Source organism: Salmo salar, chromosome 09 (genome assembly GCF_965601325.2).
Source record: "Salmo salar chromosome 09, fSalSal1, whole genome shotgun sequence".
Lineage (NCBI taxonomy): Eukaryota > Metazoa > Chordata > Actinopteri > Salmoniformes > Salmonidae > Salmo > Salmo salar.
Window position 1 is genome coordinate 75267015 of NC_138299.1, and position 18226 is coordinate 75285240.

Consider the following 18226-nt stretch of genomic DNA (forward strand, 5'->3'; position numbering starts at 1 on the left):
TGACCCAGGTTAGTTACAACTGGGGTTGGAGCAAAAACCTACAGGAGGATAGCTCTCCGGGAACAGGGTTGGAGACCCTATGTTCTACATGGTCTTAGGCCAGGAATTCCCAAACTCGGTCCTGGGGATCCCAAGGGGTGCACATTTAGATTTTTGCCATAGCACTACACAGTTGATCATCAAGTTTTGATTATTTGAGTCAGTTGTGGGCAAAAACTAAAATATGCACCCCTTGGGGTCTCCGGGACCGAGTTTGGGAAACACTGTCTTATGTTGTGCCACACTGGCTGCGTTTACACAGTCAGCCCAATTCTGATCTTTTTTCCACTAATTGGTCTTAATCACATCAGATCTTTTCCAATTTCTGAAAAAATATCAGAATTGGGCTACCTGTGTAAATGCAGAATAAGTCTTTTTTCCGGCTTCGGTACACTGGCAATGGTGGGCTGGGGAAGCTGGGACTCTTTATGCTTATGGCGATGGTCTTGTCCGGTCTGCAGTGAACGGCCAGCTGGATAAGACTCTGATGAAAGTGGTGTAGGGCTTCTTAACCACCAACTGTTTGGTCCTCTTGCAGAAGATTTGCTGGTACTGCACGTCTCCTGGAAAGACATGGTTGTGTTCTTAACATTTTACACTTTTTGCGGAAGGGACGTAGGGCAACACGCCTTTGTTGGTAAAGGTGTCAAACGAATGGAACCAGATAGCGTATTGTTTAGGGACAATGAGGGGGACATTGGGAGCTGCTTTTGAGAGGAAAGATCAGTCAACAAAGTGAATGGGCTAAAGAAGGAGTGAAAAGTCTTAGGAAGACAGTTCTTACACAGTATGAATTATTGTGTATGGGAGATTGAGGAGAAATGGCACCCCAATCCCTCTCATACACAACAATGCATGTACTGTCTAAGCACAACCCTGCACAACCAAAAAACCCTTTCTCATCTCAAAGTACTGTCTGTAAACCTTCCCCAGCCCATTGACTTTGACATATCATTCTTGTCAATAGCAGTCAGCTTGTGTTTTATAGATAAGGGTGGAATAGATAGCTACCAAATTGAGACTCGTATTTGGTAACAATAGCTAGTTTACGTTAGCTAACATCAGTCAGAGATAGAACATGTTTACTCTGCTGAAGGTAGCTAGCAGTCTAACATTGACTACCATGGCATAGGCGAAATTGATTGACAGTGTGTATACCAAAAGATAGCTCCATGATTTAGCTAATGGCTTTCAGTGTTCAATACAGGACTGTAACGTTAGCTAGCTAACTTACCCAGCTAGGCTAGCAAGCTAGCTAACACTAGGTTAACTCTAATTGAGAATCTTTCATTTTGAAGAAAATAAATTGATGGTATATCGCATCACTTCTCCGCTGTCGTCGAAATGGATTCCCCATAATTTCAGCCTGAAAATTCCTCTGATAATCTTTGGTCACTGCATCATTCGTGATAGGCGCAACGCAAGCAACTGGCAGAATCTGGGTTAATTGGGTGTGAATCTCTGGAATGGTCATTTCCACACTTGTTTGTAATTAGCACAGAACACCACACAGGCATGATGACAACCATTAGTGAAAAACAAACGTTTTCAAAAATATCTTGCCTAGAGAAGTTCTGAGATTACTGTGTGTTGGTCGTTCTAAGTAAACAACGCCATTATTCAAGTTTGTGGACACGCCCCCTCTAACTAGCGGATGGTGTTAGGATTCTGTCACGCCCGGACCTGAGAGAGAGGGTTTGTTTCTCTATGTGGTTAGGTCAGGGTGTGGGGTGGGCATTCTATGTGTTGTATTTCTTTGTGTTGGGCCGAGTATGTCTATCGTTGTCTCTGATTGGGAACCATACTTAGGCAGCCTGTTTTTCCTTTGGGTTTTGTGGGTAGTTGTTTTCTGTTTTGTTCCTTGTAACCTGACGGAACTGTTGACGGTCGTTTTTGTTGTTTGTGATGTAGTGTTTTCATTTTGGTTTGGATAATGTTGATGTTTATGATAAAACATAATGTTGTTAATATAGTAATGACTATATGCCATGGCAGAGCCAGGGTGAAACTCCCCTTTAATTAACTGCAGGGAACCTTGGAGATGGCTAGAGGCACAGGTCTGTCTCTCTCAGGATGAATGTCTACATCAGAGCACTATCCACTATCAGAAGAAGAAAAGGGATATAGCAGGACATCATATCTCAATATAGCAAGACATCATCTTCCCAGCAATATGAAAAAGAACAACCATACAGCAAATATTGTCAACATGGTCAATAGGAATGTATCCAGAGGAATTGACATAAGACATACAATTGATCAATGGTCAAAACTCTGGCACACACACACACACACACACACACACACACACACACACACACACACACACACACACACACACACACACACACTAGACTCTGCACTGAACCAGAATATAACCTGCCAAGGAGGCTACAGTTTGCTCTACCAGAAACACAGAGACAGGAAACAAAGGCTCCACGGCTGTGACTCCTATTAATAGGCCCCAGTGGCAGAGAACAGCTGCTCCACCAACACAGCACATCCCACTGATAGAATAATGATAGAGGGAGAGAGAGAGCCAGAGAAAGGGAGGGGATAAGAGAAAGAGAGAGAGAGGGGGGTAAGAATAAGAGCAAGAGAGAGAGAGCGAGATGGAAGAAAACATGAGGATAAGGGCGAGTCAAGAGAATAGTATAGGTAAGGTATAGTGGTGGAGGGGTGTTGGATAGATAAGGTATAGTGGTGGAGGGGTGTTGGATAGGTAAGGTATAGTGGTGGAGGGGTGTTGGATAGATAAGGTGTAGTGGTGGAGGGGTGTTGGATAGATAAGGTATAGTGGTGGAGGGGTGTTGGATAGGTAAGGTATAGTGGTGGAGGGGTGTTGGATAGGTAAGGTATAGTGGTGGAGGGGTGTTGGATAGATAAGGTATAGTGGTGGAGGGGTGTTGGATAGATAAGGTGTACTGGTGGAGGGGTGTTGGATAGATAAGGTATAGTGGTGGAGGGGTGTTGGATAGATAAAGTGTAGTGGTGGAGGGGTGTTGGATAGATAAGGTGTACTGGTGGAGGGGTGTTGGATAGATAAGGTGTAGTGGTGGAGGGGTGTTGGATAGATAAGGTATAGTGGTGGAGGGGTGTTGGATAGATAAGTTATAGTGGTGGAGGGGTGTTGGATAGATAAAGTGTAGTGGTGGAGGGGTGTTGAATAGATAAGGTGTAGTGGTGGAGGGGTGTTGGATAGATAAGGTATAGTGGTGGAGGGGTGTTGGATAGATAAAGTGTAGTGGTGGAGGGGTGTTGGATAGATAAGGTGTACTGGTGGAGGGGTGTTGGATAGATAAGGTGTAGTGGTGGAGGGGTGTTGGATAGATAAGGTATAGTGGTGGAGGGGTGTTGGATAGATAAGTTATAGTGGTGGAGGGGTGTTGGATAGATAAAGTGTAGTGGTGGAGGGGTGTTGAATAGATAAGGTGTAGTGGTGGAGGGGTGTTGGATAGATAAGGTATAGTGGTGGAGGGGTGTTGGATAGATAAAGTGTAGTGGTGGAGGGGTGTTGGATAGATAAGGTGTACTGGTGGAGGGGTGTTGGATAGATAAGGTATAGTGGTGGAGGGGTGTTGGATAGATAAGGTGTAGTGGTGGAGGGGTGTTGGATAGATAAGGTGTAGTGGTGGAGGGGTGTTGAATAGATAAGGTGTAGTGGTGGAGGGGTGTTGGATAGATAAGGTATAGTGGTGGAGGGGTGTTGGATAGATAAGGTGTAGAGGTGTTGGATAGATAAGGTATAGTGGTGGAGGGGTGTTGGATAGATAAGGTGTAATGGTGGAGGGGTGTTGGATAGATAAGGTATAGTGGTGTAGAGGTGTTGGATAGATAAGGTATAGTGGTGGAGGGGTGTTGGATAGATAAGGTGTAGTGGTGGAGGGGTGTTGGATAGATAAGGTATAGTGGTGGAGGGGTGTTGGATAGATAAGGTATAGTGGTGGAGGGGTGTTGGATAGATAAGGTATAGTGGTGGAGGGGTGTTGGATAGGTAAGGTATAGTGGTGGAGGGGTGTTGGATAGATAAGGTGTAATGGTGGAGGGGTGTTGGATATATAAGGTGTAGTGGTGGAGGGGTGTTGGATAGATACGGTATAGTGGTGGAGGGGTGTTGGATAGATAAGGTGTAGTGGTGGAGGGGTGTTGGATAGATAAGGTATAGTGGTGGAGGGGTGTTGGATAGATAAGGTGTAGTGGTGGAGGGGTGTTGGATAGATAAGGTGTAGTGGTGGAGGGGTGTTGGATAGATAAGGTGTAGTGGTGGAGGGGTGTTGGATAGATAAGGTGTAGTGGTGGAGGGGTGTTGGATAGATAAGGTGTAGTGGTGGAGGGGTGTTGGATAGATAAGGTATAGTGGTGGAGGGGTGTTGGATAGATAAGGTATAGTGGTGGAGGGGTGTTGGATAGATAAGGTGTAGTGGTGGAGGGGTGTTGGATAGATAAGGTATAGTGGTGGAGGGGTGTTGGATAGGTAAGGTATAGTGGTGGAGGGGTGTTGGATAGATAAGGTGTAATGGTGGAGGGGTGTTGGATATATAAGGTGTAGTGGTGGAGGGGTGTTGGATAGATACGGTATAGTGGTGGAGGGGTGTTGGATAGATAAGGTGTAGTGGTGGAGGGGTGTTGGATAGATAAGGTATAGTGGTGGAGGGGTGTTGGATAGATAAGGTGTAGTGGTGGAGGGGTGTTGGATAGATAAGGTGTAGTGGTGGAGGGGTGTTGGATAGATAAGGTGTAGTGGTGGAGGGGTGTTGGATAGATAAGGTGTAGTGGTGGAGGGGTGTTGGATAGATAAGGTATAGTGGTGGAGGGGTGTTGGATAGATAAGGTATAGTGGTGGAGGGGTGTTGGATAGATAAGGTATAGTGGTGGAGGGGTGTTGGATAGATAAGGTGTAGTGGTGGAGGGGTGTTGGATAGATAAGGTATAGTGGTGGAGGGGTGTTGGATAGGTAAGGTATAGTGGTGGAGGGGTGTTGGATAGATAAGGTGTAATGGTGGAGGGGTGTTGGATATATAAGGTGTAGTGGTGGAGGGGTGTTGGATAGATACGGTATAGTGGTGGAGGGGTGTTGGATAGATAAGGTGTAGTGGTGGAGGGGTGTTGGATAGATAAGGTATAGTGGTGGAGGGGTGTTGGATAGATAAGGTGTAGTGGTGGAGGGGTGTTGGATAGATAAGGTGTAGTGGTGGAGGGGTGTTGGATAGATAAGGTGTAGTGGTGGAGGGGTGTTGGATAGATAAGGTGTAGTGGTGGAGGGGTGTTGGATAGATAAGGTATAGTGGTGGAGGGGTGTTGGATAGATAAGGTATAGTGGTGGAGGGGTGTTGGATAGATAAGGTATAGTGGTGGAGGGGTGTTGGATAGATAAGGTGTAGTGGTGGAGGGGTGTTGGATAGATAAGGTATAGTGGTGGAGGGGTGTTGGATAGGTAAGGTATAGTGGTGGAGGGGTGTTGGATAGATAAGGTGTAGTGGTGGAGGGGTGTTGGATATATAAGGTGTAGTGGTGGAGGGGTGTTGGATAGATACGGTATAGTGGTGGAGGGGTGTTGGATAGATAAGGTGTAGTGGTGGAGGGGTGTTGGATAGATAAGGTATAGTGGTGGAGGGGTGTTGGATAGATAAGGTGTAGTGGTGGAGGGGTGTTGGATAGATAAGGTATAGTGGTGGAGGGGTGTTGGATAGATAAGGTATAGTGGTGGAGGGGTGTTGGATAGATAAGGTGTAGTGGTGGAGGGGTGTTGGATAGATAAGGTGTAGTGGTGGAGGGGTGTTGGCTAGATAAGGTGTAGTGGTGGAGGGGTGTTGGATAGATAAGGTGTAGTGGTGGAGGGGTGTTGGATAGATAAGGTATAGTGGTGGAGGGGTGTTGGATAGATAAGGTATAGTGGTGGAGGGGTGTTGGATAGATAAGGTGTAGTGGTGGAAGGGTGTTGGATAGATAAGGTGTAGTGGTGGAAGGGTGTTGGATAGATAAGGTATAGTGGTGGAGGGGTGTTGGATAGATAAGGTGTAATGGTGGAGGGGTGTTGGATAGATAAGGTGTAGTGGTGGAGGGGTGTTGGATAGATAAAGTATAGTGGTGGAGGGGTGTTGGATAGATAAGGTATAGTGGTGGAGGGGTGTTGGATAGATAAAGTGTAGTGGTGGAGGGGTGTTGGATAGGTAAGGTATAGTGGTGGAGGGGTGTTGGATAGATAAGGTGTAGTGGTGGAGGGGTGTTGGATAGATAAAGTATAGTGGTGGAGGGGTGTTGGATAGATAAAGTGTAGTGGTGGAGGGGTGTTGGATAGATAAGGTATAGTGGTGGACAGAGAGAGACAGAGAGAAAGAGAGAGAGAGAGACAGAGAGAGAGACAGAGGGAGATAGAGAGAGAATAAAGACAAGTGTGTGCATGAGACTGCATAATCATGTCCGTATATTTACACATTTAATTCCTGCAGTGAAGCAATGTATTTAAATCACATGATCCATGCTAAATACAGCATCATTTGAGGATGTACAGATGCGTGTGTGTATAGTATGGCTGGAAATGTGACTGGGAATAAAAGAGAGATGCAAAAGAAGGAATGAAAAATGGAGAGAGAGAGAGAGTCAGAACTGTCTGTAGGGATGCATGCAGGGGGAGGAATGTGGTTACCATGGCAACCCAATGAAGGCTGAGCTCTGGGTGTCCGTTCCAGCTCTGACTGCGCGTTGCACTGCACCGGCCCTCGCTTCTCTGCCGCCTAACTCTCTCCATCCTCCCCCACGCTCCCTTTCTCCCTCTATTTCTCCCTCGCTCACTCATCCCTCCCCCGCCGCCTCCTCGGCTCCCTCCCTCCATGAGAGAGAGAGGAACTCAGCACTACCCACCCAGCTCCATATTATCCAGCCCAGCTATTCACTGAGCACCATTGAGTCAAACTGTACTGTCACTGTGCTTTTATGCTTATATTACATTACCATAGAGCACAGTGATCCTGTACCACCGTGCCTCAACCCTGGCAGCAGCCCCTTACCCTCTACCCCCCGAACCCCTCTCCTCACGCCCCCGCTCCATGCACTAGTTCTCGGCTCAGTTGAAAAGCCAGCGCCTGTGGGTATTATGCTGCCGTGTGCCGCTGGGCGTGTTGTGATTGGGAAGGCATGTGAAAACAAGGCCTTCCATGGTACTGTACTGTTGTACTAGGGAACATGGACAGGAGGCGTCCCTCCCCCACCCTGACAGACAGACAGACAGACAGACAGACAGACACAGGGGCTGTGTGACAGCAGGTGAGTCACACCCCTCCATTCTGAGGTAACGTGACCTGCTACAGATTACACTAACATACAGTAGAGAGCAGTGGAGGCTGCTGAGGGGAGGACGGCTCACAATAATGGCTGGAATGGCATCAAACACATGGAAACCATGTTTGATGTATTTGATACCATTCCACCTATTCCACTCCAGCCATTACCACGAGCCCGTCCTCCCCAATTAAGGTGCCACCAACCTCCTGTGTTATAGACATATTTTCGATCTTTGATGATTCATCATACATTCATGATTTACATAATTTACATATTGTCTCAAAACATTATTTTTTTTAAAGATAATCGAAAGTATGACAGTTTACCAAATTAGAAGAGGCTAAATACCATGAACTACCAGGCCCCATCATCTGCCCAGTGTTTACATATGAAGTTGAAACGGCTGTCAACATGCTTGCCACTTCCTTATTTGACATAATGAACCGAAACTAAGCAATTTTACAGCCTCCATCTCCACAAATATCTAATTGCAAAATAGAGGTGGAATTTCAGAAACCCACACCAGCAAAATCTACAACAATTGAAAATATTCTCATATCAACAATATGATGAATTGTACTAAAGGCTGTGGTCATGACAACTGATATCACTGATTTGAGTCTCTGTGATTTTTCTGTGATTCCTTGTGATGCAGGAGCTGTGACATCCTTCTCTGATTATTAAAATGTTCAAAAAGGTCATTGAGCTTAATGAAAAAAACCGAAAGGTTACCCATGTCACGCTTCACTGAGCAAGCTGGGACAGAAGTGTGAGAGAGACACTCTGATTGGGTGAAACATTTTGGGCTCCTTTACGTTATGGAGCGTTCATTTGACCCATGGGTGACCCAGGGTGACTGACCTTAGGCGTCTCGATGTGGTAACGGCTCACCAGCCCCAACACATGCTCCACCTTCTGAGGGTTCCTCCTGCTGGTCACTCGTACCCGCGACACTCCCTCCTCCTCAGAGTTCTGTAGGAAGGACAGGACGGAATGGATCAATACCTGATTAAAATAGCAACACGCATGCCCAATCCCACCCGAGAAGCTGTCTTTTTGTGCCATCTATTTCCTGTGTTTGAGGGGTGAAAATTCAATTTGTCACTTAAATGGTCGCTGGATTGATTGCTTTCATTTGACTCCTGCATCTCTTTCATACTTGCTTGTGCCCAACGTTTTTTCCAATTAACGTTATGACCGTGGAAATGTTTGTAATGACCTGTCAAGCCCATCCCGGTCATGGTGGAAATGGGATCAATGGAATACATTGTCTTATTGTTGAATCTACAAGAACGCTAAACCTTCGTCAGGTATTTAATGCACCGTCACAACACTTACATCACAAGAAAGACAACTTTATTTTGATGGTAGTTAATTTTGTGTGGAATTGAAATAGATTATTAATTTAATACAGTTGAAATGTTTTCAAAATTAGATTCCGAAAATGAACACTCAGATAGTGATATTATGTCTGCTCTCGCAAAAGTATGTATAGCTCGGATTAATCGAGAGCCAAGAGTGTTGATCTTTAAACCGAGGGTATCCTGCTATTGACACACTTTAATTAATGAGGCAGTCTAGACAGAGCAGGTGAGTGCAGGTAGGTCTAGACAGAGCAGGTGAGTGCAGGTAGGTCTAGACAGAGCAGGTGAGTGCAGGTAGGTCCAGACAGAGCAGGTGAGTGCAGGTAGGTCTAGACAGAGCAGGTGAGTGCAGGTAGGTCTAGACAGAGCAGGTGAGTGCAGGTAGGTCTAGACAGAGCAGGTGAGTGCAGGTAGGTCTAGACAGAGCAGGTGACGGCAGGTAGATCTAGACAGAGCAGGTGAGTGCAGGTAGGTCTAGACAGAGCAGGTGAGTGCCGGTTGGCCTAGACAGAGCAGGTGAGTGCAGGTAGGTCTAGACAGGGCAGATGAGTGCAGGTAGGCCTAGACAGGGCAGGTGAGTGCAGGTAGGCCTAGACAGGGCAGGTGAGTGCAGGTTGGCCTAGACAGAGCAGGTGAGTGCCGGTTGGCCTAGACAGAGCAGGTGAGTGCAGGTAGGCCTAGACAGAGCAAGTGAGTGCAGGTATGCCTAGACGGAGCAGGTGAGTGCAGGTAGGCCTAGACAGAGCAGGTGAGTGCAGGTAGGCCTAGACAGAGCAAGTGAGTGCAGGTAGGCCTAGACAGAGCAAGTGAGTGCAGGTAGGCCTAGACAGAGCAGGTGAGTGCAGGTAGACCTAGACATAGCAGGTGAGTGCAGGTAGGCCTAGACAGAGCAGGTGAGTGCAGGTAGGCCTAGACATAGCAGGTGAGTGCAGGTAGGCCTAGACAGAGCAGGTGAGTGCAGGTAGGCCTAGACAGAGCAGGTGAGTGAGGGTAGGCCAGACAGAGCAGGTGAGTGCAGGTTGGCCTAGACAGAGCAGGTGAGTGCAGGTTGGCCTAGACAGAGCAGGTGAGTGCAGGTAGGCCTAGACAGAGCAGGTGAGTGCAGGTAGGTCTAGACAGAGCAGGTGAGTGCAGGTATTCCAGACAGCGCAGGTGAGTGCAGGTAGGCCTAGACAGAGCAGGTGAGTGCAGGTAGGCCTAGACAGAGCAGGTGAGTACAGGTAGGTCTAAACAGAGCAGGTGAGTACAGGTAGGTCTAGACATAGCAGGTGAGTACAGGTAGACCTACACAGAGCAAGTGAGTACAGGTAGACATAGACAGAGCAGGTGAGTGCAGGTAGACATAGACATAGCAGGTGAGTGCAGGTAGGCCTAGACAGAGCAGGTGAGTGCAGGTAGGCCAGACAGAGCAGGTGAGTGCAGGTAGGTCTAGACAGAGCAGGTGAGTGCTGGTAGGCCTAGACAGAGCAGGTGAGTACAGGTAGACCAGACAGAGCAGGTGAGTGCAGGTAGGCCAGAGAGAGCAGGTGAGTGTAGGTAGGCCTAGACAGAGCAGGTGAGTGCAGGTAGGCCAGACAGAGAAGGTGAGTGCAGGTAGGCCTAGACAGAGCAGGCGAGAGCAAGTAGAACCAGGCAGAGCAGGTGAGTGAGGGTAGGCCAGACAGAGCAGGTGAGTGAGGGTAGGCCAGACAGAGCAGGTGAGTGCAGGTTGGCCTAGACAGAGCAGATGAGTGCAGGTTGGCCTAGACAGAGCAGGTGAGTGCAGGTTGGCCTAGACAGAGCAGGTGAGTGCAGGTAGGCCTAGACAGAGCAGGTGAGTGCAGGTAGGTATAGACAGAGCAGGTGAGTGCAGGTATTAGGACAGCGCAGGTGAGTGCAGGTAGGCCTAGACAGAGCAGGTGAGTACAGGTAGGTCTAAACAGAGCAGGTGAGTACAGGTAGGTCTAGACATAGCAGGTGAGTACAGGTAGACCTAGACAGAGCAAGTGAGTACAGGTAGACATAGACAGAGCAGGTGAGTACAGGTAGACCTATATAGAGCAGGTGAGTACAGGTAGACATAGACAGAGCAGGTGAGTACAGGTAGACCTAGACAGAGCAGGTGAGTACAGGTAGACACAGACAGACCAGGTGTGTACAGGTAGACCTATACAGAGCAGGTGAGTACAGGTAGACCTAGACAGAGCAGGTGAGTACAGGTAGACCTAGACAGAGCAGGTGAGTACAGGTAGACCTAGACAGAGCAGGTGAGTACAGGTAGGTCTAGACAGAGCAGGTGAGTACAGGTAGGTCTAGACAGAGCAGGTGAGTACATGTAGACCTAGACAGAGCAGGTGAGTACAGGTAGATCTAGACAGAGCAGGTGAGTACAGGTAGACACAGACAGACCAGGTGTGTACAGGTAGACCTATACAGAGCAGGTGAGTACAGGTAGACCTATACAGAGCAGGTGAGTACAGGTAGACCTAGACATAGCAGGTGAGTACAGGTAGACCTAGACAGAGCAGGTGAGTACAGGTCGGTCTAGACAGAGCAGGTGAGTACAGGTAGACATAGACAGAGCAGGTGAGTACAGGTAGACATAGACAGAGCAGGTGAGTACAGGTAGGTCTAGACAGAGCAGGTGAGTACAGGTAGGTCTAGACAGAGCAGGTGAGTACAGGTAGACCTAGACAGAGCAGGTGAGTACAGGTAGGCCTAGACAGAGCAGGTGAGTACAGGTAGACCTAGACAGAGCAGGTGAGTACAGGTAGACCTAGACAGAGCAGGTGAGTACAGGTAGACCTAGACAGAGCAGGTGAGTACAGGTAGACATAGACAGAGCAGGTGAGTACAGGTAGACCTAGACAGAGCAGGTGAGTGCAGGTAGGTCTAGACAGAGCAGGTGAGTACAGGTAGACCTAGACAGAGCAGGTGAGTACAGGTAGACCTAGACAGAGCAGGTGAGTACAGGTAGACCTAGACAGAGCAGGTGAGTACAGGTAGACCTAGACAGAGCAGGTGAGTGCAGGTAGGTCTAGACAGAGCAGGTGAGTACAGGTAGACATAGACAGAGCAGGTGAGTACAGGTAGACCTAGACAGAGCAGGTGAGTGCAGGTAGGTCTAGACAGAGCAGGTGAGTACAGGTAGACCTAGACAGAGCAGGTGAGTACAGGTAGACCTAGACAGAGCAGGTGAGTACAGGTAGACCTAGACAGAGCAGGTGAGTACAGGTAGGTCTAGACAGAGCAGGTGAGTACAGGTAGACGTAGACAGAGCAGGTGAGTGCAGGTAGGTCTAGACAGAGCAGGTGAGTACAGGTAGACCTAGACAGAGCAGGTGAGTACAGGTAGACCTAGACAGAGCAGGTGAGTGCAGGTAGGTCTAGACAGAGCAGGTGAGTACAGGTAGGTCTAGACAGAGCAGGTGAGTACAGGTAGACCTAGACAGAGCAGGTGAGTGCAGGTAGGTCTAGACAGAGCAGGTGAGTGCAGGTAGGTCTAGACAGAGCAGGTGAGTGCAGGTAGGTCTAGACAGAGCAGGTGAGTGCAGGTAGGTCTAGACAGAGCAGGTGAGTACAGGTAGACCTAGACAGAGCAGGTGAGTACAGGTAGACCTAGACAGAGCAGGTGAGTGCAGGTAGGTCTAGACAGAGCAGGTGAGTACAGGTAGGTCTAGACAGAGCAGGTGAGTACAGGTAGGTCTAGACAGAGCAGGTGAGTGCAGGTATGTCTAGACAGAGCAGGTGAGTGCAGGTAGACCTAGACAGAGCAGGTGAGTGCAGGTAGGTCTAGACAGAGCAGGTGAGTACAGGTAGACCTAGACAGAGCAGGTGAGTGCAGGTAGGTCTAGACAGAGCAGGTGAGTACAGGTAGACCTAGACAGAGCAGGTGAGTGCAGGTAGGTCTAGACAGAGCAGGTGAGTACAGGTAGGTCTAGACAGAGCAGGTGAGTACAGGTAGACCTAGACAGAGCAGGTGAGTGCAGGTAGGTCTAGACAGAGCAGGTGAGTACAGGTAGACCTAGACAGAGCAGGTGAGTGCAGGTAGGTCTAGACAGAGCAGGTGAGTGCAGGTAGGTCTAGACAGAGCAGGTGAGTACAGGTAGACCTAGACAGAGCAGGTGAGTGCAGGTAGGTCTAGACAGAGCAGGTGAGTACAGGTAGACATAGACAGAGCAGGTGAGTGCAGGTAGACATAGACAGAGCAGGTGAGTACAGGTAGGTCTAGACAGAGCAGGTGAGTACAGGTAGACATAGACAGAGCAGGTGAGTACAGGTAGGTCTAGACAGAGCAGGTGAGTACATGTAGACATAGACAGAGCAGGTAGGTCTTGACAGTACAGGTGTTTGGTGGTTGCAGCCCTGTTCCACTCATTTCTGTTACTTTATTCATATATGCATGTTTATGTAAAGGAGGTACATATCGTTTTCTTTATTTTAACACAAAATGTATACTTTTAAGTTCCTGATACAATAAGCACATTTATACATGAGTGAAATCAACAACAACAAAAAATGTGTCTTTGACAATAAATTGAATACCTGAATTCCCACCAAAATCCCTGAACTCTGTGCCTGTAAAATGTTTTATCTGCATTAATTAAGCCAATATCTGATTACAACAATTCAAAACGTTTGGAGTATCTTCCTCCAATATCCAACTGCTGCATTTATTAGAATAGTTTTTAAAACCTTTGAACAATTTGGATGAGCGTTGCTAGATGAATATTCACACAGTGTAGACTGCCAGAGAAGAGTCCAATACAGTAGAACCAGTAAAGAGACAATGTTTATGGACCTTTTTATGGACAACGTTTATGGGTAGCTATGAGTAATGTAGCGGCTGGGCACTCTTTCTACCTGCCTCTCTGCTAACGACCATTGACTGACTCATATTTGTTGTGCAAACTGTCACCGGGGCCCCGCAGAACAAATGGAGTAAAGCCAGAGTATAAACTGGACTGGATGGACCAGTCTATCAAAGATCTGTTGAACATGACAAACATGAGAGGAGTAATTCCTACACACTAAAAACAAATGGTTGTATATAGTGTCAAATAACGGTTATTTGGATTGTGACCATATCGGATCCCTTTTTGACGCTATACTGAACCCTTTTTTGAAGGTTCTATAAAGAACCATGCTCATATGGTTCTAAATGGAACCGTTATGGTGCTATAAAAGAGCCCTTTACTAAGGTTCTATAAAGAACTATTACAACAGGTTCTATATAGCTCCAAAAAGGGTTCCACTATCGTTAAAACCCTTTTAATGGTTCTTTATAGAACCTTAATGGAGAATGGTTCTATACAGAACCTTTCTCAATCTCAAAGATTCTACAAAGAACCTTTTGAAGAATGAGACAGGCTTACTTCTCCTGGTTAGCAATAGTATATTGTTTAAAATTCCATAGGTTTTATTATTGTGTTAATTGACAAGTTGAATCAGTTGTTCTAGCTATGGACCAGCTTGGGGCCCCTGAGGAGAGAAACGAGGACCACTGATTCAGACAATAGTTCTCAACTGACGCTCAATGAGTCTTTCACAAGACACCGTCACTGCCAGAGTCATATTTACATGTAATGGCATAACACAACATATTGGATCTGTGCGCAAACCACACCCCTTAATATTCGAAAGAGCCGCTGCCCCTACATCATCACTAAAAGAGGAAAGAACCCTTTTCTGAACTGCAAAGATCCATTGAAGGGCTCAAAGGGTTCTTTGGGTCAGTATGGTTCCACATAGAACCATCCCCTCTCCCGAGGAACCCTAATTTCTTGGTGTGTATGATCCAGGCTAATACAGGACAGGCTGGTAGCCTTAAAACTGTAACTGTATGAAAGGATATGAGGATGTTGGCAGCTATTGATTCTTACACACCACGTATGTATTATTCAACGTTAAATCTGACACAGAGGCTTTGCCTACCTGTGAGCTGCTGAGGCTACTGCCACAGTTTAACCCGCACAGACCCTTAACAGACAGCAGAGGGCAGCCTTCAGACTAGGCCAAGGTCACTAAAGGCTCCGGACAAAATTGGATTGATTACGATCCTGATGATCAAGGCTCCAGCGCTTCTTTGTCCTCCCGGCAGAAGTGAAAGGGTGTCCTGAACTTACCCTTGACACGAGGCTGATGTGTGTAATATAGACACCACACTAACAGAAGCATGCAGGCTACTTGACCCCAACCACACCCACTTGAGCAAGAGCTTGAGTTAAACACATCCCTCATCCCGTAAAAAGCAGGACATACAGACAGCTGTATCATATTTCAAATGAATGCTTGTAGACTGTCATTGCGGTTCGGTACTTTAACAAAACATGTAGCTGAGTCGCTGCATGCTTCTGAATATGTTATCGGTGAGATGATAAGTGAGTTTTGCTGTGACGGCTCTGTTCCCACACGGCAGTGCTGACAGGCAGGTCAACTGACACCAGCAGGGTCAAGGGTGCCCCCTGCCCTCTCAGTCCAATGGTGGCAGCTAGGAGGACGGCCTCGGCAGCACTAGCAAGTCACTCATCACACACAGGAAAACGCATACACACACAGACACACACACACACAGACACACACACACACACACACACACACACACACACACACACACACACACACAGACACAGACACAGACACACACACAAGCACACATGAACACACTGTACGCACACGCACGGTCGAAAGATGAGTCTATGAGTTACTTATCATGAGTCAACAAACAGTATGCAGTATTCACTAGAAACATTCCTATGAACAGTCATGGTAATGAAATAGACCAAATCACACAAGTATGACATTCCATATTTACAGTATCAGGAATCACATTTTTAGATCGGAACTAGATTCAACTCTTTGTGCTCTCTGTCACCTGGGGCTGCATGGCCAACAGCCCAGGAACACAAGGAAGACACAAAGGACAATGATTTAAGGGCCAGTACTCACTTACCCCCTCTGAGGGGCCAAAATGTATCGCTCTCTCTCTCCAACAGTAACCAGAGAATTGACTACAGAAATGTGTGTTAGAATAACACTATTGCTGCCATGTCTGGTATCTATCTGAAACTTGTTCTCTGGAGGATAACTTTGATGTCATCTACAGTATATGGATGGGGGATCTCTGTGTTTACTTGTAGTTCTTCAGAGTGAACTCTGATGATACTGTACGCAATTGTCTTCTCAGGAATGCTGTCTTGTCTCTATGGTAACCAGCCTACCCTGCCAGGTCATCACAAATAGACGTGACCCCTCCTTGGCTGGTTCGATATATTAGTTTTACTACTTTTGGTTTGGTCTGTGGACTGGTCACCAGTTGATTTTGTATACAAACAAGTCAGATCTGGTAGAAATGGAATGGTCTGTTGTCCTCTCTCTTATCCTGTATCCAGTCCATTAGAGAATGGTCTGTTGTCCTCTCTCTTATCCTGTATCCAGTCCATTAGAGAATGGTCTGTTGTTCTCTCTCTTATCCTGTATCCAGTCCATTAGAGAATGGTCTGTTGTTCTCTCTCTTATCCTGTATCCAGTCCATTAGAGAATGGTCTGTTGTTCTCTCTCTTATCCTGTATCCAGTCCATTAGAGAATGGTCTGTTGTCCTCTCTCTTATCCTGTATCCAGTCCATTAGAGAATGGTTGTATGATATTTTTTCATTTCCTAGGCTTCTAGGCCTCTTTGTCCTGTAAGTTAACCATAGGATCTATATGCCTAGAATTAAGCTTTGTTAATGTCAGTATTGCCTTGTAACTTAAGATTTGTACCTTGTATGTGAATCCATTCATTTTACAGAGTTATTAAATAATACTTGTGTTTTGCATTCACTTCTCATGACCATATATTGATCTTAGTCAGCTATATTATAGTATGGTATTACTATAATATTAAATGTAGTCAGATAACCTAATATATTCCGCTCTTACATCAGGCCTCTCTTTAGCCAGCTTTCTTCATTCCATCTCTACAGAAGCTATTCTCCCCCTAACCTGCCTCACTGCACCAAATCAGTGGATTTGCAGACTCATTTAATGTCCCTCCCATCCTCCACTCAGGTGACAGCATGCCTGGAATGCTGATGAGGGCCTCCTCACTGGCCAGCCACTGAGCTGAGCTGTCCCATTCACTGGCCCCCACTGCTAGGGCCTCCTCACTGGCCAGCCACTGAGCTGAGCTGTCCCATTCATTGGCCCCCACTGCTAGGGCCTCCTCACTGGCCAACCACTGAGCTGAGCTGTCCCATTCACTGGCCCCCACTGCTAGGGCCTCCTCACTGGCCAGCCACAGAGAAGAACTGTCCCATTCACTGGCCCCCACTGCTAGGGCCTCCTCACTGGCCAGCCACTTAGCTGAGCTGTCCCATTCATTGGCCCCCACTGCTAGGGCCTCCTCACTGGCCAGCCACTGAGCTGAGCTGTCCCATTCATTGGCCCCCACTGCTAGGGCCTCCTCACTGGCCAACCACTGAGCTGAGCTGTCCCATTCACTGGCCCCCACTGCTAGGGCCTCCTCACTGGCCAGCCACTGAGCTGAGCTGTCCCATTCATTGGCCCCCACTGCTAGGGCCTCCTCACTGGCCAGCCACTGAGAAGAACTGTCCCATTCACTGGCCCCCACTGCTAGGGTCTCCTCACTGGCCAGCCACTGAGCTGAACTGTCCCATTCACTAGTCCCCACTGCTACTTCTACTGCTGCTGCCTCCCTATATAGCCCACACTGGCCAGGCCTGAGGTTAGGGATGGGGCTGAGGCTAGGGTTGGGGCTGAGGGATGGGGCTGGGGGGGGGCTGAGGGATAGGTCTGAGGCTAGGGATGAGGCTGAGGCTAGGGATGAGGCTGAGGCTAGGGATGGGGCTGAGGCTAGGGATGGGGCTGAGGCTAGGGATGAGGCTGAGGGATGGGTCTGAGGCTAGGGATGAGGCTGAGGGATGGGTCTGAGGCTAGGGATGAGGCTGAGGCTAGGGATGAGGCTGAGGCTAGGGATGGGGCTGAGGGATGGCTCTAAGGCTAGGGATGAGGCTGAGGCTAGGGGTGGGGCTGAGGGATGGGTCTGAGGGATGGGTCTGAGGCTAGGGATGAGGCTGGTGTTGAGTATGGGCCGGGGTTGGGCATGGTGACCAGCTGTAATGCAGGGAGGGAAGGCTGGGGAGGGAGGGAGGGCTGGGGCCCTTGTGTGGCTGATGTAGTTGTAAGCAGCACCAGAGTGTATCAGAGGAAAGGTGGGTGGGGCACTAGGTCTTTGGTTAAAGCCTTTGACATGATGTGACTCGTGACCACAGTGTGTGTTTGACATGGGCCAATAAGATGAGGGATTTGCAAAATGATATCTGTCACGTGAGCATTAAATCTGACTGTAATTCATTGAATGAATGAAAATCTGATTATGTCAGGGAAAGGATTGTTTCATGACAGTGCAATACTACTAAGGTTGAATAGTTTAAACTAGAAGGTACATATAGGAATCCCTAGAGCCAACAAATACATTGAAGATCTTTCTAGAAGCATTCACACCCTCAACAAAGGAATCAGGTTCCTCTCTCCAGGCTTGGCTCCTAGTTATGTCTTGTCAG

The 18226-nt window shown here is 47.6% G+C and overlaps 1 protein-coding gene across 1 annotated transcript in view; it reads right to left on the minus strand.

Annotated features, from left to right (window-relative positions):
* Nucleotides 1–18226, minus strand: part of LOC106611741 (disks large homolog 3) — a 137983-nt gene that overhangs the window by 110200 nt on the left and 9557 nt on the right. Inside the window, exon 4 of the mRNA XM_082955905.1 lies at nt 8182–8292. Coding sequence (XP_082812031.1) covers nt 8182–8292 — 111 coding nt within the window. The remainder of the gene's footprint in view (nt 1–8181; nt 8293–18226) is intronic.